Source organism: Penicillium daleae, assembly GCF_028827525.1.
Source record: "Penicillium daleae strain IBT 16125 chromosome Unknown utg000005l_segment0_segment0, whole genome shotgun sequence".
NCBI lineage: Eukaryota > Fungi > Ascomycota > Eurotiomycetes > Eurotiales > Aspergillaceae > Penicillium > Penicillium daleae.
Genome location: NW_026623153.1, coordinates 2,135,386 through 2,160,791, shown reverse-complemented (window position 1 = coordinate 2,160,791; position 25,406 = coordinate 2,135,386). Strand labels below are relative to the sequence as shown.

The window sequence follows — 25,406 nt, the reverse complement described above, 5'->3', positions numbered from 1 at the left end:
CAACAGACCCACGTAGCGCTCACCTGGGTTCCCAGTCGCTTTTCCAAGGTGGCGAAGCAACGTAAGGGAGAGCCAGTAGAAATCCTCCCTTTAGTTACAAACGATCTCCCGGTCACCATCTGTGCGCGTGAGAGTACGGCGGCATTTGATCAACGTGAACAATTTTTGGCTGAATTTCCGCTCCTATCGGAGGGACTCAGCTTCTATTGATCGCACTGGATACTGCTATCCTCATTCCATCATAACCGCTGCAGCCTGCTAGTGCACTGCAGGCACAATTTTTGATGATAGCATTACAGCGCTATATACAAGAACCAGATGCGTGATGTATAAACTGGGTTGCCATCTATTGAAGTGGCCCATTCTCTCAAAGGGCCGGACGAAATACTGCATGAACCCAAGACCATTATAAGCGGCAACACGAGCAACTTCCCAAGTCAGCGGCACGGGCTGACCGAGAGGCCCCGCAAAGCTATGGATCATCGGTACCAGGGCGAGCAAGCCCAGGGAGGCGCAGTGATATTGAAACTTGAGACTCGTCACGGGAGTGCCCGAAGGATGTGCCAGGACTTCGACCAAGTGTCCCACAAAAAGCAAAGAGATAGCGCAAATGTATCCAAGCTGCGCCACAGGGCGAACGGCGAACTGAAGAGCGACGTAGGAGACGGTGGTTGTATAAATCAACAACAGAATCCCTCCGAACTCCAGCTTCTCCCACTTACACGCATTTGCGGTACCGAGGACGAGAAGGACACGGTAGGCGAGACTCAGGAAACACCAAGAGATGACACCAACGCCGAAAAGAAGTGTCGCGAGCGAGTTACTGATGTCCGCATGGGACTCAGGGAAACGAAAGAGAAGGCATTGAAGTGTAAACAAGGCAAAGTAGGAGATCCCAAAAATATCGAGAATCACGATGACCGCGGAGTCTCGTAGAGTAAGAATAGTGGGACCATCCATTGAAAAGGTTACTTGTTCATACAGCCGTCAGGCGATTGAGAAGAGATTTGGCTTAGCGTTGGAGTCTGGGCCGTAACCTCTTTTTATAAGGGTAACCAGGCGGAAGTGCAATACAATTCGGACTCCTGTGTAGAGTGAATGCAGGGACAACGTTCATTCCGAGGTTACAGGAGTGTTTCCGCGGTTTCTTTGCTGATCCTACCTGCTGTTATCTTCCATTTCGTTGTTCTGCTGGCAAGGCTGGCTATTGGTTGTATCTGATTCGCAGAATTACTGTCATCTTCGTGACTGTCTTTTCTCTTCCATCGTTCAACATTGGTATCCTTCAGACTGCAAAGTCGCCACATGATCGTTCAACACGCGAATCTACGCGCGAGGGAAGGTATAGATAAATTCGTATTCTGGGGTTGCACTCAATGAACTCTATACACACTCCGTATCCAAATTCTGTAACCTTTCATCCGCCGGTTGGGCTCCACAGGACCCTAACTGAACAAATGGAGAAAGCAAATTTGAGGCACTGGTCAGAACAACTTGTAACTGGGCTAATCAGCGTCGGGGTAAAAAAGATAAAGTTAGACGCACTTACCCCCACAGGAAACAACGAACGATTGAACACATAAGCTAGTACGGTGATCAGACAACTGATCGAAGCTATGCCAGAGAGAAACTATGCTATACGCTTCAGTGTTAAACGCAACTGGAGACCGGGGATCGTGTATCGTACTAGCCACCAGTGGAACAAAGCGATGCGTAGATAGTCAAATGAGATGAATACAATGAACAGGCGTTGGGTTGGTGAGCTCGTCAGACTCCCAATAAGGCAGAAAACCAGCTTTGTTACTGTGGAGGTCCTAGCAAGAATGAAGCAGAATATCCTTAATCCGTGAGGTTGGAAGGTAGGATGTCGTAGGTGGACGTATATTTGAACAAACTGTGACAAGATCAGACCTCACGCGAAATCTTATTTGATCTTTGGGTGAAGAACACTATACCCCCGGTATGGAGACAACGACGCCAACTGTAGCAAGGAGGATTGCTATAGCAGGTGTGTTAACCTCTATCAAAATGAGGGACGACTGGGTCGCCAGCAATGCGCATGCCGAAATAGACAGTGAGAAGCTTAGTCGAGGAATGAGATTGACTGAGTTGACAGTAGGCAGAGAAAGATGCAGTGGAGAAGATGTAAGAGGAACGAGAGAATTGTCCAAATTACTCCAAACGGCTTCAGAATAACCATGTTCAAAGTGCAAAACTCAATAATCATGCTCCGTAGACATCTACTTGTGTCGCAGCTAGAGTAAAAGTAAATAAATGCGCTCCTATGGTCACCGCCAAATAACATGTCCAAGGCTCCTGGGATCTCAATGGAGCTCTTCTTGTTTCCTGGGAATAAGTTGACAGTGCTGCTGCCACTGTTGAATAGTCTTAAATGCACCGAATAATTGTTCCGGTATTCATATTTCATTTCGGGAAGCTATCGAGACCCACCATTTTCGAATTACAGCACTGTACCTCCGAATCATTACGTACGCATCTAATCCGATGCATACACAGCACCGTAAGAGTAGAAATTCAATGGAATAAAAGTTCATCGAAGCAGAAAAGCCCCCTAAAACTCCAAGGTTCGTAGGACTGCGCCCTTCCAGGGCAAGGACTACCGTAGAGCTGTTCTGGAACCTGTCCGAAGTTGGGTCAGTCTCCTGCTCACCTTTGTGTTACTGTACGCGGTGCTGACTGGTCATTGTATATAGGGTTATACTTGCCTGGCTCCAATGTGGATCCCAAGAGTTCCTCGCAATAGTACCGTTGCTATTCTAAACCTTCCACGGGCTCGGGTCCTATTGAGTATCTTGCAGGACGTGCTAGAAATTCACGCCAAGTAGGTTGGTCCCCAAGTGGGATCACTTGAGTAAGCTCCCCTACTTGTAGGATGGCGGAGAGACACCGAAGCCGAATAAATATCCACCCCGCAATGGCGTACGGTTATATGCCGCGTTATTCGCGGTTTATGGAAAAGTTTCAGATCTTGGTGGGTTTGGTGCTTTGTCGCACCAGAGAGGCAACCAAGCCTGAAGAAGCTAATGGTGGAGAACCAGATGGCTATAGCGGTGGCATCGGACCACACGGCTCAGCAGAGGATTTCTCTTCGAAAAAAACATTCTGTCAGAACCTGAAGAAGTGCGGACTTCTTCATATGCTTTCTTTGGGAGCGCCAGAACAACTTGGATTCAGTATCGAGTGGTACTGCCACATTCGAAATTAGATTCCCCCGCGTCCACTTAGAAAGTAATTCTCCAACCCTATCCTAAAATGCCCTAGTCTATATTTAGGTTAGCTGCTGATCGTGGCGTGTCCGTAAATCCAGTTACCGTTCGTAATTATTTAGAAATAGTACAGAGTTGGGTAAAGGACTGAATCCGCCCCTTGATGTAGGCGTGCAAACAAAGTATCCTGGTGTGGGGGCATTTTGCCAGTTGTGATCGACAGAGTGGGAATCATAGGGTTGAAGGTCATAGTCATCGCGATTTGAGTTAGCACTCATCGTTCTCGTGAAGGATCTAAACGTTGCAATGAGATTCAACGTCAGCAACTTCCTCCAGTCATAGTCCAGCAAATCCGAGTCCTAATGCGAAGACCCTGCATGTTACACTAACCAATATACTTGACCTGCCAGTATAGTACTGGATGTACACTTGGCTCGTTTAAGAGACTTCTCACGTTGAGAAGTTGACAGACTGTGACAGACTGATATGCGAACGTGGCCAAGTTACCAGAGTGACTTTGGGGATCCCCTTCTGTTTGCCTCGTTTGCAGGATCGACGTTCTAGAAGCCGTTGAGACCATACATGTATTACTGGAGCTATTTTTAAGTTGTAATTTACAGCTGTATCGGAATACTGCCAAGAAATCGAGTCAGGGGTACGGTGACTTTAATGGTATAGTGGGTTTCAAGAGTGGGTTCGAGAAAGAATCTCTATGTGCAAGTGGTGAAACTGATTTCGATCCTCCCTGTAGCAAAGGAAAACAGATGTCCCGAAAGTGAACCAGTAGCTGACTGATGCGAAAAACGACGACTGCGTTGTGGTCGATACTATTGCGAAACAAAACGTTGTTGTGTGCCGAGCGGGAACTAACCTCGGACCGATGGCGGACCCATCCGCGGGAGGGGCCGAGCCCTCCCCCACAAACACCCAAAGAGGGGCACAGCTGTTCACCCTGGAAGAGTTCGAACCGATCGTGCCTCGAAAGAGAAGAAGCCCTCGAAATAGGAATGAAGCCACCACCGTTGCCTACTCAAACCCTGAGTTTGGAGGTTCCGAAGACAATAACGGGCGGGTGACGACCAAAGAGGCCCGACAGCTCATCAACAGCCTGAAGGAAATCATCACCCACCAAACCACGGTCATCGAATCCACCAAAGCCGAGATCCTAGAGGTCAAACACGACCAGAACGTCCTCCGAGATCAGAATGAAAAGCTCCACGAAGAAATCAGAGCTCTGCGAGAACGAATTGAAACCCTGACACCAGCAGCCCCAACCAGGTCGTAGGCGGCTGTAGCGGCTGGCGGCGGCAATGACTCCCCCCAACCGAGCCACCACCCGCCCGAGAAAGAACAGAACTGCATCCGAATCAGTACGCAGAGATCGTTCGTGGATCCAAGAGACAATGACACTACCGATGGGAACACTTTCGGCCGATACCTCCCCACCGAAGCCGCCAATACCCATATCCGCACCGCCCTGTTGAACGCCCCTTCCACGCAAGACGCCCAGGTCGCTGGCATAGGAACTACCAAGACTGGTTACGTAATCCGCTTCAAGGACTCAGAATCGGCCGAGGTGGCCCGCAATAACACCGAATGGCTGAGCGAACTCGGGAACGGCACGAAGCTGGTCAAGCCTCGTTTCGGTGTTGTGGAGCACCGCACCCCGACAGAGGACTTCGACCTAGAAAACGCGACCACGCAGGCTATTGAGAAAATCATGGAAGAAAACAACTTGGTGGAACGGGGCTTCAGAATCGAAGAGATAGCATGGCTGAAGAGGAAGGACAAGGTGCTAGGGAAGTTTGCATCGCTCGGTATCTGGTTCGACTCTGCAGAGGGAGCCGAACACATGCTCAACAACGGGCTCGTTGTTGGCCAACGGTATATCGGCAGCGTGGAACGCCGCGAGATCAAGAAGAAAAGGTGCTTCCGGTGCCAACGCTTCGGACACCTTGCATGGTCGTGCAAGGAAACACCACGGTGCGGACACTGCGCGGGTCAACATGAGCGGCAACGATGCCCCCCAGGGGTAAGGGCCCGATGCCTCGACTGCAGTGGCGAACACCCTACTAGTGACCGACAGTGTCCTACCCCCGCAACTTCCAACTCCCCTCAATGTTAGAGACAAACCTACGCATACTACAGTTGAACATAATGAAATCAGGACCAAGAATGGAAGCACTCATCAACGACCACCAAAGCCAAAACTTGGACGTGCTCCTAATCCAAGAACCCTCAATCACTACCTACCAAACACATGTCAACCACAGCGCCTGGCGGCTATATCGACCTACTGTCGAGACCGACGCAGATCGGTTCCGGATTCTAATCTACGTCAACAAGAGAGTCTCGACATCCTCACACCGGCAGTCCCATCCCTGCGACAACCAGAACGGATCTCTACGACACACAAAACAGATCTTTGCGACTACCAAGGATCAGAGTTTGGTGGTTTCATGTAGGCACCGCTTTGGTCTCTCATCGATGCTGGTCCTTGAAGAGGCTGAGTGGGGGTTACTGGAGTGATCAATAGAATCTATGAATGATGTCACTGATAGCATTATACGAGCAGTGTATTGTATTGTATATCGGAGATTAGTTTGCCATCATTCCGTGTATCTAGTATCAATTGAGTCGTTCGTCAATGGTGTAGGGTCTCCTAGCTATTTCGAAGCCCGATATGTCTAAGATGGCCGACGGAATCGGCAACATGATTTGCTCTTTTACAGAGAACGTTGTACATTACGGAAAAAGTGGAGCGAGGGCCGCTAGACACTTCACAAAGGATCAAAGCCTTTTGACTTTAACATGGATTGGACTGTAATAGACAGAACAGGAGTGAAATCAAAAACGTGAAGCAACAATAAGGTCGGACTAACAAAAGCATGTCCGATTCGGCGTCAGGTAGTTCTCTTCACTCTTCATGGACAGACGCAGGTCGACGTGGAAGCCGCAGTATCCGACTTACTGCCTGAGACAGTGGTCGAGGAACAGACAGTACTCGAAGAAGAGACAGTACTCGAAGAAGAGACAGTACTCGAAGAAGAGACAGTACTCGAAGAAGAGACAGTACTCGAAGAAGAGATTGCCGTAGTCGAGGTCATCGGCGTGGAGGACGAGCTAGTAGTGGTCGTTGACTTGTAATCAGACGCACTGCACCAACTGCCAGCCTGAAGTCCATTATTCAAAATGCATCCTGATTGATCACCATTTTGATTGAAGAAGGTAACTTCACCGGTCTGATTGACCGCTATCCAGGCGACATATTTGCCGTCTTCAGTCCCACACGCTCCTACACTGAGAACAGAGAAGTCTTTGCGTGTGCCGTTCACTATCTCGCTCAGTTCTGCGAAACAGTCAATATATAGTGTTAAGGTAGTTCACGTTGATTTGACTTAACCTGAACAGTCAGTTCCATTAAGCTCTGCAAAAGGTTCAGAGTAGCCCGTGCATCCATGATTGTTGTTGGACCATATCAGACATTGGCGATCCTGGTCGATGACTCCGAGGGAGGCCCCCAAGGAGGTGCGAATGAAGACTCCAATGAGAACTGCTAGTAACGGAATCTGCATGATGGGGTTGATTTAGACAGTGCTAAGCCATTGGAGATGGGTGCTACATAGCTCTTTATAATCAAGCTATGTGAGATGAGTAAGCTGCGAAACTATTCTTGACCCCTGAATTGACCCTTGTCATGCAGCCGATTATACTTTGGGCGCCGTGGTACACTGCTTTATTTGACTGCGGCACTGCGACACCTTTTCTGAATTCCCTGAAGCTCTTCACCTTGCGATCAGGTCCATCAATGTCGGCAGCACCACAGAGAAACACCAAGTTCCAGCCTGTCATCCTTTTACCTTGTCACTATTGTGGTGTAGAATAAACCAGAGTGAGTGATATACAGTGCAGTCATTCTGGAAATTGCCCTGATCAGTACACACTGAGTCACTCTTTCCTGGCCCCACTGCCCAGGACTTAGCGCAGATCATTCATTGAGCGGGCTGCATTAAACCGAGAGCACAGTAAAATGCGTTGTGTATGTTACAGTGAAATGCGTCGTAAGATTACAGTGCCTGTGACAAGAAGTAGAATTCCATGGAATACGGAAGATTTCTGCAAATTATGTGAAGGCCACCTAACGCCAAGTAGCTTGATGATTTGCTGGGAGACCTCTTCCTCCTCCTCCTCCTTTTGTGCGGTTTGTGCTAATCATCAATCGCGATGGTTTCTCTTTGGCCCAGAGAACCTCAACAAGTGATATTAGCCGATGCTGACCATCTAGTTAGCGTTGTTCGCAGGCGAACAATACCCTCAATGTCCCTTAATGGGATAAGCCTCAACTAACAGCCACTCACCCTTGGTGTGTCGTTACAGTATGGCCAAGAAAATGACATCCAATTCTATCGTTAGCCATGATGGATATGACGTTCAACAAAGCATGTCGCTTGACCTGTGGGGTGACACATCACATTATGCACCAACACGTGCAACCTCCGTTGGTCCCCCCCCCCCCCCCCCCCCAAAAACCCCCCCCCCCAAAAATCCGATATAAGCTGCATCGACGTCATCTCATCTCCCGTATCGATTATGCTTCTCCACAACAAACTGCTTCGCAAAAGAATAGTCTTGTGCTACTCCAGGTCGGTGATTAGGAGGAAGGTAGAACATATGCTGAGGATTCGCCGACCTGTATCCACCACACGCATTCTCAAAATCACCTTGACTAATACAGACTTGATTACTCTTTCCTGGTCCCACCACCAAAGACTTAGCGCAGATCAACTATTGAGCGAGCCCGCACTAAGTTGAGGGACATCGTATTGTATAGGGCTCATGGCGTGTGTGCCATCAAACTCCATGGAAGTTAAAAATGAGGAACAATTCAGAGAGGGGTGTCTCGCGCCTTAGCATATAAGAACGGACATAACCGAGCTCGGTCTTTTATGTCGGGTCTCTATCACCAGTGTCTAGAGCTTCTCGACCTCAAGCCACCAGGCCTGGTTCACATTCGTCGATGTCAGATTGCCCAGATATTTGAGTGTCCTAGTATGGCCATCGGCGCATTGCCCGTCATAATAGCCTCGTTTTCAAGAAAAGAGTGCATTTCGCAACAATAAGACAAGAGAGAAGAGAGGAGTGAGAGGGGAGAAGTGAGAAGTGATGGAGGTCATTCATAACCCTGGGTCTCTGCCATTCAGATCGCTGACAGTTAATCACCATATCTACGCGCTGTTTTGTATCATCAAATTGCTGTGCTCGGCCCCCTGCTTGTTGATGTCCGCTCCCTGGTCCATGAACAGCTTGGCAACCTCCTCATGACCTCCCGACACGGCTGCGTGTTGACGTCCGCTCCCTGATCCATTGGTCTAGGGCAAACCGGATGCTTCGGTATATTTGCCTAGTTCTAGCATTTTGTGTAGGCAGTCAAGACATTTCTAGTGGACTATTTTGGTTTATTCGCCAGGGTTAATAACCTGGATTGGCTTCACGCATGATCCGCATGGAGCAAAGATGACTGTTCAAATTGACAGGCTGTGTAAATGACAATTTCAGTCCATCATTCTTCATTTAGTTCGCATCAGCCGCTCATTTAACAAGGTTATTTGCATTTGTGTAGTTCAATCACTGGGTGGACTAGGGGCACATGCAGGCATGCACAAATGTGAAAGATTGACCACCCAATTAACCCTAGTTGACAGTTGACGGGCTCTTTATCAGCCATCCATCTCTATGTGAGCTGATACGCCTGTACTCTAGCACAAGAACTACTTACTAGAGTCGGTCAAAATTAACTACGTAGAGAGGGATAAAAATTCTCCCTTCTCCAGGACAAGATACTTGCGGTCCGAAGAAATAGCAACAGCCGGCAGGCATTATCTCAATTTTGATAGATACAGCGAAGGATAAAGATATCCTATTTGAGTTCCAATTGTCGACCGAGAAGTTCTGAAATTTCAAATGCCGATTTGATAAATGCAGTTACACGTTGGCTACAATCGCTGGATAGCTAGCGGGTGCATAAGTTATTTGGACATGTACCAGGGTAACGTGCGCCAAATCCACGGCCTCCCTGAATCGTACTCAGTAGTTTTCTGTGGGGGTTCCTCCAGAGCTACGATCGGCCTCCTGCCTCTGGATTAACTTATACTTGAACTTTCTAAACATTGAAGGCTAAACTACAGGCAGCCCCTTTTCAACTGACCGACGGCAACCGAGCAGGCAAAGAAGATCAAGATGAATGGTCGTCTGGCCGAATTTGCCGCATACTGTGACGGGTCAAATGCGGATGTATTATATGAGACTGGGCTGAATGAAACTGTCGGGACATATCCTCCCGTCAGAATAAGCAAAGACATGTTGTACGTAATCTTGCTGAGCTGCGGCTCCCGCCGCATGCATTCAGGGGCACTGGACGAGGACCTGGAACATACATCTATCTACATCAATCAATTTACTTTCTGCTTATGGAACAACCATGCTGTCCACTTAACTGTGTACACAGTACCTAGCTGGTAATACCAACAGAAACTCTACACGTTTGGTTAGTTGATGATTTGTCTACTGTGGCCTTTTCTACATACTAGATTTGGAAACATCTTGCATCAGGCTCTCTTCAACGTTGCAAGAACTGCACGGAGTGGGCGACTGCAGAGTCTTAGAAACATCATTCGGAATAATCTCAACTGTAAGATCGATTTACGGTTAAAATACAATAAATTACCGTACCTTCACATTTTGTGACCGATGACCTGGATCAATGACGAGACTAGTAACCTAATCGTTTTAGTTAAGCAGCTGTGAGCTTCGGGGACGGGCACAGAACGTACCGGGATCGAAAACACTGTAACTAACCAAGCGAGCACACGGGATGCTATCTGAGCAGATTGTTCATTTGGAATGCTTCATATAAAAGGTCAAACTCATATAGACAGCAATGTCGATATGCATAGTTTCTTCTAAACATTATAGTCAATTTGGGCTTTTTATAGGCTCTGCCAACAGCGTACTGAGATTCTCAAATGCCGGGGACTCGGCCGCCGTGTAATCTTGAAGTCTTGTCTCTATCATTAAAAGCAACCATCTGCAGAAAGAAATAGAGACAATTTGAACAATTTCGCTTTCGATCTGGAAGCATTTATGAAATACACGCCAAGTGATTGCGTGTTAGTGTCTTCTCGTCTCGTTCAAATCAAGCACTCAAATCTTGATTTAGACACTGGAGAACGCACATTGTTTTCGAGAGGTGGTGAATTGAACCGATAAAGCTCCGACTCAATCCATGTATTTCCTATAAGAAGAGTTTCTCATCAGTATTATGATTGATCACTCGTCACAAGTCTAGCCCCGATTGAATGCTTTGAAGTAGACTTATGTCACCACCAAGTTGTCATGACGACACGTCTTGTAGCGGAACCACGCTGGGTTCTCAGGATTCAGAGCCCCAGGATGTCCCAAACTCAGAACTTGACTCCGATTATGTCCCTTCGGAGATGAGTGAAGATCGGGCATTCGTTGCTTCCGATACAGAACAGCTCTCTTACTTCTCAGACAACAACTCCAATGCGGAGGACCCGATCATGAGCATAATATATGACTACACAAGCCACGAGGACCGAACGGTATGAGACAACCCCTATGTTGCGGCCAGCCTTGTCTCACCATTCTGTTTAGATCAAACCGATCAAAGCGATAGCAAAAAGAAAAGTTACCCAAAACGGCCAGTGGAAGACCGAGTATCTAGTACTTTGGTGCTCTTGGGAGAGCTTGGATTAGGGATGGCGAATAGAACCAGAATCTGGGGATGAACGGGCTTTCTTTACTTCATTTTTCACAACAGTGCCTATACAGTACAGTGACAGTATCGAAGAATATCAGCCAGTCATAAGAACTAAAATACGAAAAGCATCCTTGGAAATTGTCGCTTCCCGCCGCAGCCCAAGCCTTAGTTGATCCAGAAAAAATCTTCAGAAAGATGCCAGCACGGAATCACATAGCCTGTGTGAAGATTTGATCGTAGCAAAGGAAACCAAAGATCCCCTGTACAGCCTTATGATTTCCCAACTTCAGGTCTTTGATAAATGGGTAAATAAACGGAAGGCAAGGCTCCTTGTGCAGGTTGAGACGATATTGTCTATAATTCCGACTGTCATCAAGGAATGCAGATAATACAGGTTCCAGCCCGACGCCTCCGTTTGATAGCCCACGTAAAATTGCCGTAAGCGAGAAAAAATCTCGGTGGTTGTAGAGATCCTAGACAGTGTGAGTTACCAGCTCATTGGATAATATAATAGAACTAACCTGAGCGAGCCCCAGTAGCTTGGTGTTCAGCCGTCCTGAAGCTGCAATCTCCTCTGCCTCGTGGCAGAGGCAGCTCCATCGACGTGCGAGCGCTTTCAGATGACAGTCATCGTTCCAGACACCCTCAAGACTGATTTGGCGAAAGGACCGTAGTATGTCGCGAGTCAGGATTCTCGAGCCACTGACTACAGACTGATCGATTACAAGGGTTAGTAATGCGGTGGCGGTTCGGAAGTAGGACCCATTCGCAAGGTCTATGCTTCTGCAATATCGCTGGTAGCGAGTTTCGAGGACCCCGAACTGACAGATGATGTCGTTCGTCGGATTTGACAGTAAGTCTTTGACTGGGGTCGTAATAGGTGATGTATCCAGTGTCAAAGCCGGGTACGGACTGCGATCTTTGGCGTGTGTGAGACCGTGCAAGAGACTGGCGTAAAGGAGCCGATCGTGTGTTCGAATGGTCTACCATGTTTAGTCTGGGCGGGTCCAAGACAGAGTGTGTGTTCCTACCGATACTATAGAATCGTATGTGGTGATCTCATCAGGAACTTGACGAAGGAAAGAAAACAGCGAAAATGCTAGTCTGCTGTAATATAGCCTGAAGATCTTCATCTTGGTCGACGGCATACCCAACACATCATCAGCCCAGTCCCGGAGACCTAGACCCTTGAACATATTCCAGCTCTCCCGCAGGAGTTGCATGGTGATAGCCCCGGTATCTTCATGCTTTGAGAAAATTTTCCAGGATACTGGGCTGTCCTTCAATGACACCTTTCTACAATGGCGGGCGCTAGGAAAGCCGTCGTTGTCACTCGATAAATCTGCGTCCTCAAGTTGTCGGGTAACCTCCAAATCCACCATTGGCCATGGCACTTCAAATATCGAGTGTCGTATAGCCGGCACTTGGGGCGCCCGGTCGGCCATTTGCAATGATAGTACGCAGCTTCCGGGAAAGCAATAACCGAGTTGTTTGTCCTAAGGGGAAACTGGGCTGTTCTAATTTGCAGATTCAGGCCGAATGCCAACAGCGGCTTAAGAGCGCAACTAGGCGAACGATGCGTCAACGCTCCGCTTTATCCCTGAGATATGCCGATGGTTGCCAAAGGATGGTAGTTCTAGCAGACAAATGAGAAAACCCAAGGTGCTGTCAAAAATCCCCACTTTAATGGTACCCTTGAAGGTGCCGCAGTTCCAAATCGATCCGGACAAACACTAGGCGCCAGTCCATCAAGAAAACGCATGCCTACTGTAACTTTCAACATTTGCTACAGTCTTCATATCCTAATTTACTTGGGGCTTCTGAGCTCGAACTGTATCTTATTGCATTTGATCCAGCACGGCCTCAAATTGAAGGTACCACATTCCAACTAGATGCGGAACGCTTAGACGTTGTTATTATGCGCCCTCGATGAAAATACGACCGGTGATCATTCAGCGCAGAGCTACGCATGAAAACATAATTCGATTGATCAACATGTGCTAAGGGTTTATCAAGAAAATGCTGGGTACGGTGTGCCTAGTTCCAGTGAATCAACAATCCCAATAACAACCAAGCCCCGCTTCCGTCCCTTTTAATTAACGACATTCGCCCCAAGTACGGATGGACGCACATAACTGCAACTCTTATTTCCGTAGTTTCACATGGTAGACCGGGATATCCTGTCACAATATTATAACTATCTACCGTCCATCTTGATTGTTAGAAGACAAACACTATCCGTCAGCTCTATATATACCAATTTGTAACTCGTCACCATCGTGCCTTGTTGAGCCTCGAGTGGCGTGAAACCTATGACGAGCTAAAGTTTACCAATCAGCCTCACAGTCCGATGAGAATTCTACCACTCCACCGATTTCCGCGACGTGCCATTCATTCGCTCAGGTACCGGCACCTTAAACTGAACTGGGAGGCAAAACTCACACCAAAGCCTCGGAATATCGTACTCATTTGCAAGAAGCCAGCGTATGGCCTACTTCGCAAAGTAGCTAGGAGAGGGATTCGATCAATTGCACGGCAGGCGCAAGCTGCCGACCATGGAACGATGACAATAGCTCGCAGGGCGATTAAATCCTCTTTCACAGAGTGTGTTCAACAATTCCATCATTATCTTGCCGAACAGATTGATCAATCGACACACATTACCCAAGAACAGGTACTCGGTAGAATTGCACAGCGGTTCCCCAAGTACAAGTCGGTGATAAGTGCAATTCCGGTGGCAGCGGAGTGTATCCTAGAAGGGTTGAAACAGGACCTGGTTATCAGAGCGCAATCCAAGTCATTCAGAATCGCTTTGGTACTGCTTCACACCTGGGCAAAAGAATGTTGTGATCCTCTCCCGTGCTGGTCCCAACAAAATTTCCCAGCATTAACGAACTAGGAGATCGCTGTTGACAACTCATCGCCTCAGGGCCTACGGATATGGCTTGGTACCACAGCATGACTGTAATCATAATCCATTCAATTTACCGCAAAAAACACACGGTGGTGGGTGCTTGTTGAATCAGCTGGTTTTTAGTGGCAAAATACCACCTCTCGGATTGAGAAGGCGAAAAATCAGCTTAGCATTGGTCGGTTCATGTATTATCAAACACCATTTCCTACGAAACTTTCTTCTATAGTAATATACTTGTAATATCGGCCGGTAATAGGGGCTGTTAGAGCCGTTTATCCACCTTCACATCTGGCCAATAATCTGGATGTTCAGGTGACCTAGACACAGATTCGTCCAAGCGCATTCGCTCTTATTTCATCTTGCTCACGGTTCTCAATACGACTATTCTGACACCCATCTCTTGTCGACAGAGTTTGCCGCAGCCGTAAAACGATAATCTACACTTGGTCAGCCCACAGTGTGTATTCATTTGGGCCAGATTATCCTTCACCTGTCCAAAGCTCCACTTTGTTCATTGATTCGGCAAATTGTCCAAAGACAGATTTCACCCTCCGATCCGCCTCTCTCTTGTCCAGCGTTCCTTTTTCAACCTGATATCGTAAATATCTGGCTTGGTGAAAAGCCTTGGTGAGGTCATTGCGTGCTTGTATCGCGCTTTTGACCGACTTCCAGTCCGCGGTCTTCAAGACCGCTTTGTAAAAACGCCAGTCCTCCCTCAGCTTCTTTGAAATGGACCAAGATTCACAAGTTGACCAAAAATTGAGTGCACTTATCCAGTCTGTAATAATTAGATGAGAAAGTACACCTGAAAGGGAAACTATGGACGAACCGTGCCTGATGTAAGGGGGTGGGTCACCGAGTGAGTCAGCGGCATAGGACATGGTATTTCTTACTCCAGTCGCATATCAGAATCCGAAACCCACGGTTCACTAGGGCTTAGAGGATGGGTGGAGGGGCGAATATTAAATAAAATGCGAGCCGACTCGTGCCACTATAGAAGCGGCATTCTTGCACGTACCCCCTTTGCTTTCTTGATGGCTGAGCTAAATCCTTTCTTTTCACTGTTTCACGAGTCTCTATCCATGGAAGTGTTTTATGAGGATCCGAGCATCCATGAGAGAAATGTTGGGAGGAGTATAAATCCAAAATTGTGCCATTTGGATCGACGTTGCCTATCCATCGTCGAGGACCCACTACTTCCTGCAACAGTAAAGGGTTTATCGAAAGACTTTATGGATAATATCATACAATGACCTCTGTACCGACTCCTCCTCAGGGGCTAGTCTTTACTAGTGTATCAACTTCATACCATCGGCTAGCCTCCGAGAAGGCATCGTCGCGGACACTGCAAGCATACTTCGCACGGCTCTCGTGCACCCATCTAAGCTCCAGGCTTGTATCTGATCAGGTAATTTTCTTGCGGCTCATACGACTTGCTCTACTAGCCCTCCTCGGAACGGTGGCTGATACAAGTCAAGATACTTCCGAACACGAGGGAGACTGAAGAGGCACCTTCAGAAAATCCTTCGGGTAGTGGGTCTGACTTCACTCCGTCAACAACATCACCAGAAGGTCTGCTAAGCACAACGGAGTTCAACAACACCCAAGACCAGGAATCTATTGCGACCAGCCCTCCGGACCCAAGTCCCCTCGGCGCAACGCCCTCTACCGACCCCCTAACTCAAAGCCTAGTCACACTCGAAACGAACCAGAAATCCCCAGGCTCTCTCCCCGACGACCTTCTCACTTTAACTTCACAAGTCGACTTTGGCATCGAGCGTGTTCTACCAGCAACGACAGGAAGCAATAATCCTCCGAGTGACAACATTATCGGCGACTTAGAACCAACTGAACGTGCACAGGCTTCTCTCATCCGCACGTCTGCCGAGGGCGGTATCCAACCTGGTCACTTCTCTCATGTGCAGGTAGAAAGTCAAAATGCGCTGCAAGAGGACACAACACAGGGCGCCTCAGGTCCGCAATCATCTACAACACTTGTTATCATCAGCTCCTTATCATCTACGACAAGTTTTGTTTTCTCAACCCCCACTACTGAGTTGGATTGGAGCGGTGTGTCGCGACGGCCCTCGAAACAAAGCCTGGCGGCGATTTTCGGCAGTATACTAGGAGCAAGCATCTTTGCCGGTTGTATTGTGATCTTGCACAGGCTATGTTATCGGAACTGCCGAAACACTAGAGTCCGAAAGCATGCCATGTATAGCGCATATCACAGCGGCCATGAAAGCAAGCGTTTAGAACTAACTCCTCCCGAGATATCACGTTTCTCAAAGGATTCTTAACGCGTCCCGTCACGTACCACGGTATCCCTGACTCGTATCCGGTACCAGAATACATATTTGACAATGTCTGACCACAAGTCTTTGTACCCCTGTACCTCCTGACCACCTGGTCTACACCGCCTACCTTTCGCACTACCCTGCGATGCTTTACACTGATCTGGGCATATTTATTAACAACACAAATGCCCCTTAAAGTCACTAGAGAAGAGGATTAAGAATGGAAGCTAGTGCACTAAATTAAGGAAAAATTTGATCGAAATTGGGTGCATTTAGTAAGGTAGAAAATCCCGCAAGAAAGTTGGTGAAGTACTAGGGTTTGGATACTAACGGACCGCCACTATACAAATACTTGCACTAGACACATCGTCTCCAAGACCCTATGTTGACCACGAATCTAGGGAGGTGCTTACCCCGAATAAAGCAGGACGTAGGATTCACCTGAGCTATGTACGGCTCTTAACCACTTACTATCTGATTCAGTTTGGAACTACCACGGCCGATTCCCAAAAATCATTGGGCAATCCCTTTGTGTGGAACGGTGACCTAGCATTAGGCTTTGCTTCTCAAATTCCATTATATTTAAAGGCGCCTGCTTGAGCACTCTGGACAAGTTCAATCGCTCCCTCAACCAACGTTTCTATATTGTTAGCTATCACTCCCCTGGTACCCCGTTGGCCTGTCATTGCATGTCCAATTGAATAAATAGGGTGAAGAAGACATCCTCGACAGTAAACGGCGCGTATAGTCGAGAAAGGAAATAACATGTAATGAGAAGCACATTCCTAATGACTGAGCGTCCTATCTCCTTGGCGTGACAGGGGTCTCTCCTCATCTGGAAAAAAATAGAAATGGAAGTCATATGTACTCAGATGTTCGAAAAATGCGTCTAGAGCGCCTCGATTATAGGGAAGCCAAACAGCCCCCTCCCGGAAGCTTGGGATCTCGAATCTGAAGTGCGTGATCTGGACAGAGTGCAACTGTTCTGAATGAGAGAAAGGATCGCCCAAAATCGGGCTGTAGTTCGGCTGCAGGGGCTCAAAGTTTGCGGGGGTCCTAGGTGGGCGAACGGGAGACGGATGCACCTGTTCGTAAGTTTCAGGTGCTAGGTTAAAAGATTCAGGTCCCGCAGTCACACCAGCATCAGATTCCCGCCAAAATCCGCTACCCTCCTGACTGATAGTCTCTTGGGGAAGGAGATATGAAAAAAAGGCATTAAATACGGACTGTCGCACCGAAACCGCGCTGACACGTACTTGGATAGTAGGATGTGCGAGCGACTCGAAGGAGAGCGCGTATCGGTCGGCTTCAATAGAGTCGGTGAAAGGCTTACCACAGCGCCGTTCCAGATCCACATCTTGGTCCTCCTCTGGCGGGAAATCGGATTGCACCTGCAAGGGGATCTCAGATATAGCTCTCTCCGTGTCGTCGACAGACACCGAAGGATGAATCCCGTGGAGACGGGCTAGGCCGAAGAAGTGGAATCGGAGAGAGGGAACCATCTCTGCAATGGGGATTTCATGGAGCCCATATTCTTGTGCACGCTCTATATCCTCCATTTTCCGAGGCACGCGGCGATGATGGTCCTTCCGCGTTGTCAGCTCGAAAGCGAACTGATGGCTGAATCGCCAAAGATTCCAGAGTCCCGACCGGAACCGACTTCCAGAAATTCTTGACAGATTGTACCCGAGTCCTCCTGATTCTACAATGTATTGTTCTTCCAAAGCTTGGTCAATTGATCGCGTCGCCGTTAAAGGGCTACGACAGAGTTGGCGCATTACGCTCTGTCCGACATCGAGGAAGAGGATATCCTGGAAGAAGGTCTTCAGTGTCGGGATGGGGAGATGAATCCGCTCCATTCTCTGCCAGATTGCATCACGGTCTCGTTGGCAGTCGATGTACTTAAAGAGTCTATTTTGTTTCAGGCGGAGGAAATTCAAGTCCTGGGCTGAGACCCCAGGCGCTCGGGACTGCAATAGGCGAACCGTCATCGCATCGATTTGGGAAAGGAGATCTACCTGCCCTCCTACCAGGTTATAGAAAACGCGCTGGATGTAGTTCAAGTAACAAATTATGGGCTAAATACACATATCGGATTAGTATCTTTCCATCGACGACACGAACTTGGGTAGAGACGAGTAGCACCACCTCGTTACATCGCATGGCTCTCAGCTTGTGCAAGACACCAATACTCATATCGGCCCAGAGGCCCTTTATGGGCAGAAGTGCATCGAATCCGTCCACCAGGGGTTGAGGAAGTGCACGCAGGTAATCGGCTTTTCGGCTGCCAGGCTCGCTCTGTAGGACCGCCCACCAGAAGTTCTCGGCGATTTGATTACGACGCCCACCAGTCGCGCCTTGGTAGAAACGAATACTTTGGTAGATGCGCCCGTCGCAGGGAAATCGTTCTTTGTGGAAATTTTCTCGAAGCGTGCGAATAAGCTCCTGATCAAGAGATCCAGGGTGACCTTGATCTGTGTCAGCAACCATGCCAGTGGGGTTAGCGTTGCGGTCGACGGACCTGAGGTAGTCACATACACATCCACTATCCACCATGGATTTTCTTCACCTAGCTCCTGGAATCTCGCTCTGGCCGCCGTGATGAGACTTTCTTGATCCAGAGCTAGCAGTGTGTAGTCTGGGCTTTTACATAGTTGATCAAATGGCAGATCAGGACGCAACGCGGAGGCCTCGAGCCAGACTCGTCCAGCATCCTAATCCACCGCGTCGATCACAACGGGCACATGAAAAGCTTTGCTCATACGGTAACATCCTTGTGATCTCAAAGTCCGTTTCAGCCGCACCACATTCTGCCGATCTTCAATAAGCCGGCTCGCATTACGCCTAACGGATAGGTCAGACAGTTGAACAGTCGCGACACACTTGAAGCAAGACTCCTGATACGTAAAGAACCTGTACTCATCTCTCTCGATCTCGCGTTGCTTGCTTTGTGTAATCGTAGCAGCTCGGGGTCGTGAACGTCTGTGGTTTCTGGTTCCTCGAGGCATGCCAACTTGGCTCCCGTGCGACACTTTTGAAGTCGGAGTTATTTGTTATCGCGAGTGCTTCATGTGCGGGCTTGTAAGGCGATTAAATAAAAATAGCAAATACCAGACACCTGCGCGATTGTCGACGTGCAGAAGCTGGAGCCGTTTGACGGTAGAAAAGCTGTCACGAGCCGTTCCACCAGCTGCATTACATCCTCAAAAAACAAGTGTCAACAAGGGTGCTTGACAGTATCTGCCACCGCAATGAATGACGGGCCGCTTAACACTCTGTCTAAACTGTCATTGCCCAAACTGGAATATGCGATCTGCACTTTGCTACAGTGGCAATACGTTCTGCTAAATGGAAAAGATGGCCAATTATCCAAAATGCTAATGCTCTTCTGATTCTGTACCAGGCATAATTCATGCCGCATATGTGTCCGATTTCCATGTACGTGACTGTGTCGCAGGAAGCTCATAGACGACTGTACGGTTGTCGGCGTAGGTCTGAGCCCGAATCTCAGCGCACTTCGTCCTCTTCCTTGAACAGATACCAGACGCCGGGTTTAGCACGCGGTTATGCCAGTGTTTCCAGTGGTAGTCTTTAGATCGGCGGCGGTGGCAGCGTATACAACGCAAAACTCCGGTTGTTCGCGGGGCCACATTAAACAATGTGTTCTCATGGCCTACCCTCTCAGCATCTTCGTAGACCATGGGCACATTGTGTGACCTCCTATACCTGACAGGATTTGTTCCATCAGACCATCAATACTGAGGTTCTCTCTGAGGCGTACATACCGCGCATGAAGCCACAATCTTGTTCCAGAAAGCCAATTCATCGCGGGTCCAAAAATTCTGAAGGTTAAGGAACCGTGTCTACTTGGCAGTGACTTTATTCGTGATTGGGACGTTTATCTATCTCCATCGGGACCCACGATGATGGAGTGCTGGAAAGCACACGACTCGTGCCTCAGCCTGTATCGCATTTAGTCTGGCGAACAGGCCGGCTTATGGATGGCATAGATGGTATAATCTAGCTCAGAAAAATTTTATACAGTCATCCCGCCAGTTGAGATGAAAAATCTTTGGAAACTTGTTTGAACGGCAACAGGAGCCGGAAATGCATCGGCCAGGGTGCTGCAGCAGTGTAAATACCAGTTTAAACACCAAGAGCCGGCACTCGTGCCAGATAGTCTGTTCAACTGGGTAAAGTTCAACTGAGGAAATTCATAAAGCACAAGGAGACAAGGTCACCTCCTTGGGTAACTATGGTAGGATACTGCCGTAAGGATGGCGGAGTCGTAATATACGGCTTCCTCGGTGCTACCCTACATACGATGCATGTTATCGCAACAAGTCAGAGTTGATTCTTGTTTTAGAAATTGCTGATGATGTTGTGGACAAAAAACCCTGGATCAAGGGGAGAGATCTCTGAATAGTTCTTTTCCATGTGCTCGATTCCGCCTCTCTGTTGTCGGTCTCGCCACGGCCATATCGCTAATTGCACCACAAATTGATCGAAACTAGCATCCCGACACCAATAGGAAACCCAGTGTAATAGAGCATCGTAGACATGTAGCTGAAACCTGCTTAGTGAGTCGGCGCTCCAATTACTCGGTGAAATCGTGAATGGAAGATCGACTACTGTCTGGCCCGAAAACCGACTTGTGATGGACAGTCTTGTGCTAAGCCAACGGACTGGCCCGCCAGGGAGTGTGGAGCGAAGGAAACCAAACACATCCTCGCTGTACGTAAGCGGGGATAATAGATCGGGTCCCCTCCATTCGACAAAGAAGCAATCCTCGCAGTTAGGGAAGAGAAGACAGTGTATAGTCAGGGGAAAGCTGCTGGTTGGCCCATGATATATTGGCGACGGCTCAATCGACAGCCATGGCAATGGTTGACCTTGCTCCTCGCAATCAACCCCCGCATCCAGTGCACCGTGAGAAGGAATGGGAAGCTCTGGAAGATCCAGAAAGAGATCCTCGGGGCTGACTGCGGCTGTGGTCGTAAAGCTGCGCAATCCTGAATGGTTCCCTACGATGAGTTAGTGTCTGTTTGTGGTGTGCCAGGAGCTGTTCTACCGACAATATTGCATGTTCCTTGCCTTGGCAAAACGCTATCAGGTAGACTCGAGGGGTGGATGTATCTTACCAACTGGGTTGAGATTCCAGAAGTCATAGAACCCTTCAATTATTTGACAGGCTCGCGGGATAGATTCACCTAGCTCCAAGGCAAGAATGGCGTCATCCACCGACAGCTATGGGGGCTGTGTGCCATAGGTACTAGATGGGTTATTCTTTCGTTCGCCAAATTACTCTACTAGTCTCCAGAACGAAACACAAATCTACAGCCGTAACCAGAATTCAATAGATGACCATAGTTACACTTGCCGAGTAAGTTTGAACTTTTCCAAAATTACTATCCAACCTTCTACAATGTTTAATATCTTGGCATCTTCTTCGACCCAGCTCGCCATTCATGCCGTGTTGGTTTCAACATGTTCTGTGGGAAATCATACTCTTCCGCTTATTCTGTCATTTGCTGTCGCAAGCTCCATCTCCTCCACACCCATCTTGTCTGAAAATACCAGTCACTTTCTACACGTCCGCCGCTTAAGAATTGACGCCCCAGTCCATCTTACTCGGTTCAACCGCTGTGCACATCTTTCGGGCAGTCGGGTTGGCCGCGGATCTTTTATCGGACATTAGAACTCTCGACAATGCAGTTCTTGGAGGACACTGGGGATCAACTTCACTTGGCCTTTGACCACCTCAGTCCTGGTCTCCTTCGATCGTGCGCGTGCGTATCAATCATCCTATATCATAACTCGTCGTCGTCCTAATTGACTACCTGGTGGCCTTGGGGTACCTACCTCCTACCCAGCGTGTCAGGTAAAGAGGGATACCTAATCCGATATCACAAATCTTGTCCACCTTTCGTTGCCCACGAATGGCTTCTGTTCCTATGCTGGAAAACACTCAAATGGTCTGTACCGATTGTCTCCCCTAGAAGCCATCGAATGGGAAGCTATCCAGCATTCGACTGAGGTGATTCGACTGAGGTGGAACTGCAAAAATGCATCCAAACCAAACGCGCTTGAAAACACTTTCAATTAGCTTCACCGCATTAGCTGTTCGACCGACCAGATTTCTCCCGTCGGGTGTTTGGACTGCAAGGGTTCGCGCTCGAGGCCATAACACGCGTGTGGGCCCGCCCCGCATTTTTGCCCTCTCTGGTAGGCCCGACGCTCTCCAACGTATATTTGCAGAAAAGCCTGCCGCCAAACGCTTTGTTGACTTGGCTGGGTGGAGATCCTTGAAGTCGCGCGACCGTGTAAACTCTTGCGAGTTTAGAAGCGCTGTCGCGCTTGCAAAACAAGCCTCAGCTGCGGTGCCTTCGAGCTCTGTAGCGACAATTCGGCGGTTGACCCGAACAAGGCAAATTGGGGTCGGTTGTTACCTTTTACTTTCCCTTCGGGACTTCTAGCATCTCTACTTAAAACTTGTCAATTTGCAATGCCCACGAAATAGAAGCCGTGATTCGGCACCACAGCCAGACCTTGAAGACTCTTGTCTACTGTATACCGAGAATCTCTCACCGATTGATAATGAGAGACTGTGGTGGGATACTGTTACTCAAGACTTCTGTTCGTCATTGATATTCGACCGAGCAGAGCTGAAGCATCTCAATCGACCCTCTCCCTTGGTCCTGTACAAGCGCTTCCTCTGCAGTCAGCTACTCGTGTGAGAGAGCCATAACTAACAAAACTAAATTGCTGCTGATCCCTATAACACAGCGAAGAAGCCCCGAGACGGGTGCCAATGGTACCCATCTCCAGGTGCTTCATGTTAGACTTATAGGCGCTGGCCATCTCCAACGAGACATTCAATCAGCAGCCATGTCGCCGATTCGGACAGAGGACGAGGCAGACAGCGGAGGTCCGTGCGGTGTTGACTAGCTAGTTAGCTTACCTTCATCCGTTGGTATGTCATATTCTTGGTTTACCACCGAGGCATCTCCCAGGGCAGGTCTTGCTGGGAGGGAGGCAAAGTTGGAAAGCAAACTATGTAGCCTTATTTTGCTGCCCATGTTGGGTATTACTATCGTTTTAAGAGAAAACCGTCGTTCCCATACCTGTTTGTCACTGTTAGCTACTGAGGGCACTGCGGTAGATATATATTTAAAACCAGTTTGGGAATGGAATTTAAATCGTAAGGCTCTCGTACCAAAGTCTACAAGTGCGACCCCATACACCTCCAAAAATAGATCCTTATATACCTTGAGCGCCCCAAGGAACTACCAAGAACTGGGCAGGTTGCCCAGGATGGCTAATTGAACCCGGGTTGAACCTCAATTGAACCCCAGGTCATCACGTGATAATTGCGGCTATGCCTCTATTGGTATAACTAACTAACTTAACTAACTAGTTAACTAACTAACTAACTAGTTAGGTTAATTAAGTTAGTTAGGTTAACGTAATTCACAAGCGAGTGGCCCACACAAGCGAGTGGCCCACACAAGCGAGTGGCCCACCCCACCTGAAATCGCTCATTCCTACCTACCTACCTAATTCAACCACCTACTATGCCACCAATTCGCACTGAATCTTCTCAAAAACCGGCCAATCAGGAGGGCAAGATCTTGTTAGCCCTTAATGATATTAAAAATGGCCGTATCGCATCTATTCGTGCAGCCGCGAAGCTATACGATATCCCCCCCAGAACGCTATCGCGGCGGGCGAATGGAACAATCTCACGCGTCGATACACGCGCAAATTCGCATAAATTGACCCAACTAGAAGAGGACTCGCTTATTCAGTGGATCTTCTCTATGGATGCGCGTGGAGCAGCGCCTAGGCCTGCTACTGTACGAGAAATGGCCAATATCCTCCTTGCAGCGCGTGGAACAACCCCTCCTCCGACCGTTGGTGTTAATTGGGTATCAAACTTTGTTAAACGACGTGATGAGCTTCGAACACGTTTCTCTAGACGATATGATTATCAGCGCGCTCTTAACGAGGATCCAAAGGCTATAAAAGAGTGGTTTTTGACGGTGCAACGCGTAATCGAGGAGAACGGGATTCAACCAGAGGATATCTATAACTTCGATGAAACTGGATTCGCAATGGGCCTTATATCAGCGCAGAAGGTTATAACGCGAGCAGAATACTACGGTCGGCGATCAATCCTACAGCCAGGAAATCGCGAATGGGTTACTGCGATCGAAACGATATGCGCTGATGGCTATTCGCTGCCGCCGTGTATTATATTCAAAGGCCAGGTCTATATCGCTGGTTGGTTTGAATCGTTAAATCTTCCTACGAATTCGCGCATTGAGGTATCGAATAACGGCTGGACTACTGATGAAATTGGCCTACGCTGGCTACAAAATCTCTTTATTCTATGCACTAATTCGCGCGTACGAGGGCGATTTCGGCTATTGATCCTCGACGGGCATGGTAGCCACCTAACACCTCAATTCGATCGAATCTGCGCTGAAAACGATATTATACCGCTCTGTATGCCTTCGCATTCGTCGCATCTACTACAACCGCTTGATGTTGGGTGTTTTGCTGTGCTTAAACGCGCGTACGGTCGCTTCGTAAGCGATCTAGCGCGGACTGGCTATAATCATATCGATAAGCTTGATTTTCTTGCAGACTATCCTCGCGCAAGACTAGAAGCTTTCCAGCCGAATATCGTTCAAAGCAGCTTCGCAGCTACTAGTATCGTACCAGTATGTGCCGAAAGAGTGCTTTCTAAGCTTAATATATCCCTTCGAACGCCTTCACCACCATCAAGCCGACCAAGCAGCAGATCTAGCCAATTCACACCGAAAACGCCTAGAACGGTAGTTCAGCTACAAAAGCAGGCTAAAATGATGAGAGATCTAATAGATCAGCGGTCAAAAAGCCCACCAAGCCCGTTGAAATTAGTGGTTGATCAGATTCTTAAGGGCTATGAAATTGCGCTGCATAACACTTCACTAGTAGTGAAGGAGAACGCCGATCTACGTGCAGCGAATGAAAAGAAACGTCAAAAGCGCACTCGATCGACTAGGCAGATCGCTCACGAAGGGGGCCTATCGATCGAAGAGGGCCTACAGCTGGCTCAGCAGCCAATTCAGCCAGTAGAAGCTGATGAGGTAGTATCGCATGAGCAGGGCGATTTACCTACTCAGCAGGATCAGCCACGCAGG

The 25,406-nt window shown here is 48.3% G+C and overlaps 4 protein-coding genes across 4 annotated transcripts; 1 reads left to right on the top strand and 3 right to left on the bottom strand.

Annotated features, from left to right (window-relative positions):
* Nucleotides 1–11,216: 11,216 nt before the first annotated feature.
* Nucleotides 11,217–12,452, bottom strand: N7458_004994 (RasGEF domain-containing protein; the record flags this gene model as incomplete). Its single annotated transcript, XM_056908376.1, has 3 exons — nucleotides 11,217–11,480; nucleotides 11,529–11,990; nucleotides 12,039–12,452. 3 exons carry the CDS (start codon nucleotides 12,450–12,452, stop codon nucleotides 11,217–11,219), a joined length of 1,140 nt encoding a protein of 379 aa, XP_056766994.1.
* A 2,718-nt stretch (nucleotides 12,453–15,170) lies between these two features.
* Nucleotides 15,171–16,177, top strand: N7458_004993 (uncharacterized protein; the record flags this gene model as incomplete). The annotated part of the gene is made up of 3 exons (XM_056908375.1): nucleotides 15,171–15,317; nucleotides 15,367–16,039; nucleotides 16,089–16,177. The coding sequence occupies 3 exons, from the start codon at nucleotides 15,171–15,173 to the stop codon at nucleotides 16,175–16,177; spliced, it is 909 nt and encodes a 302-aa protein (XP_056766993.1).
* An 826-nt stretch (nucleotides 16,178–17,003) lies between these two features.
* On the bottom strand, nucleotides 17,004–18,774 carry N7458_004992 (uncharacterized protein; the record flags this gene model as incomplete). The annotated part of the gene is made up of 2 exons (XM_056908374.1): nucleotides 17,004–18,266; nucleotides 18,343–18,774. 2 exons carry the CDS (start codon nucleotides 18,772–18,774, stop codon nucleotides 17,004–17,006), a joined length of 1,695 nt encoding a protein of 564 aa, XP_056766992.1.
* A 4,288-nt stretch (nucleotides 18,775–23,062) lies between these two features.
* Nucleotides 23,063–23,297, bottom strand: N7458_004991 (uncharacterized protein; the record flags this gene model as incomplete). Its single annotated transcript, XM_056908373.1, is given in 2 exon segments — nucleotides 23,063–23,166; nucleotides 23,180–23,297. The coding sequence occupies 2 exon segments, from the start codon at nucleotides 23,295–23,297 to the stop codon at nucleotides 23,063–23,065; spliced, it is 222 nt and encodes a 73-aa protein (XP_056766991.1).
* Between the last annotated feature and the right edge of the window lie 2,109 nt (nucleotides 23,298–25,406).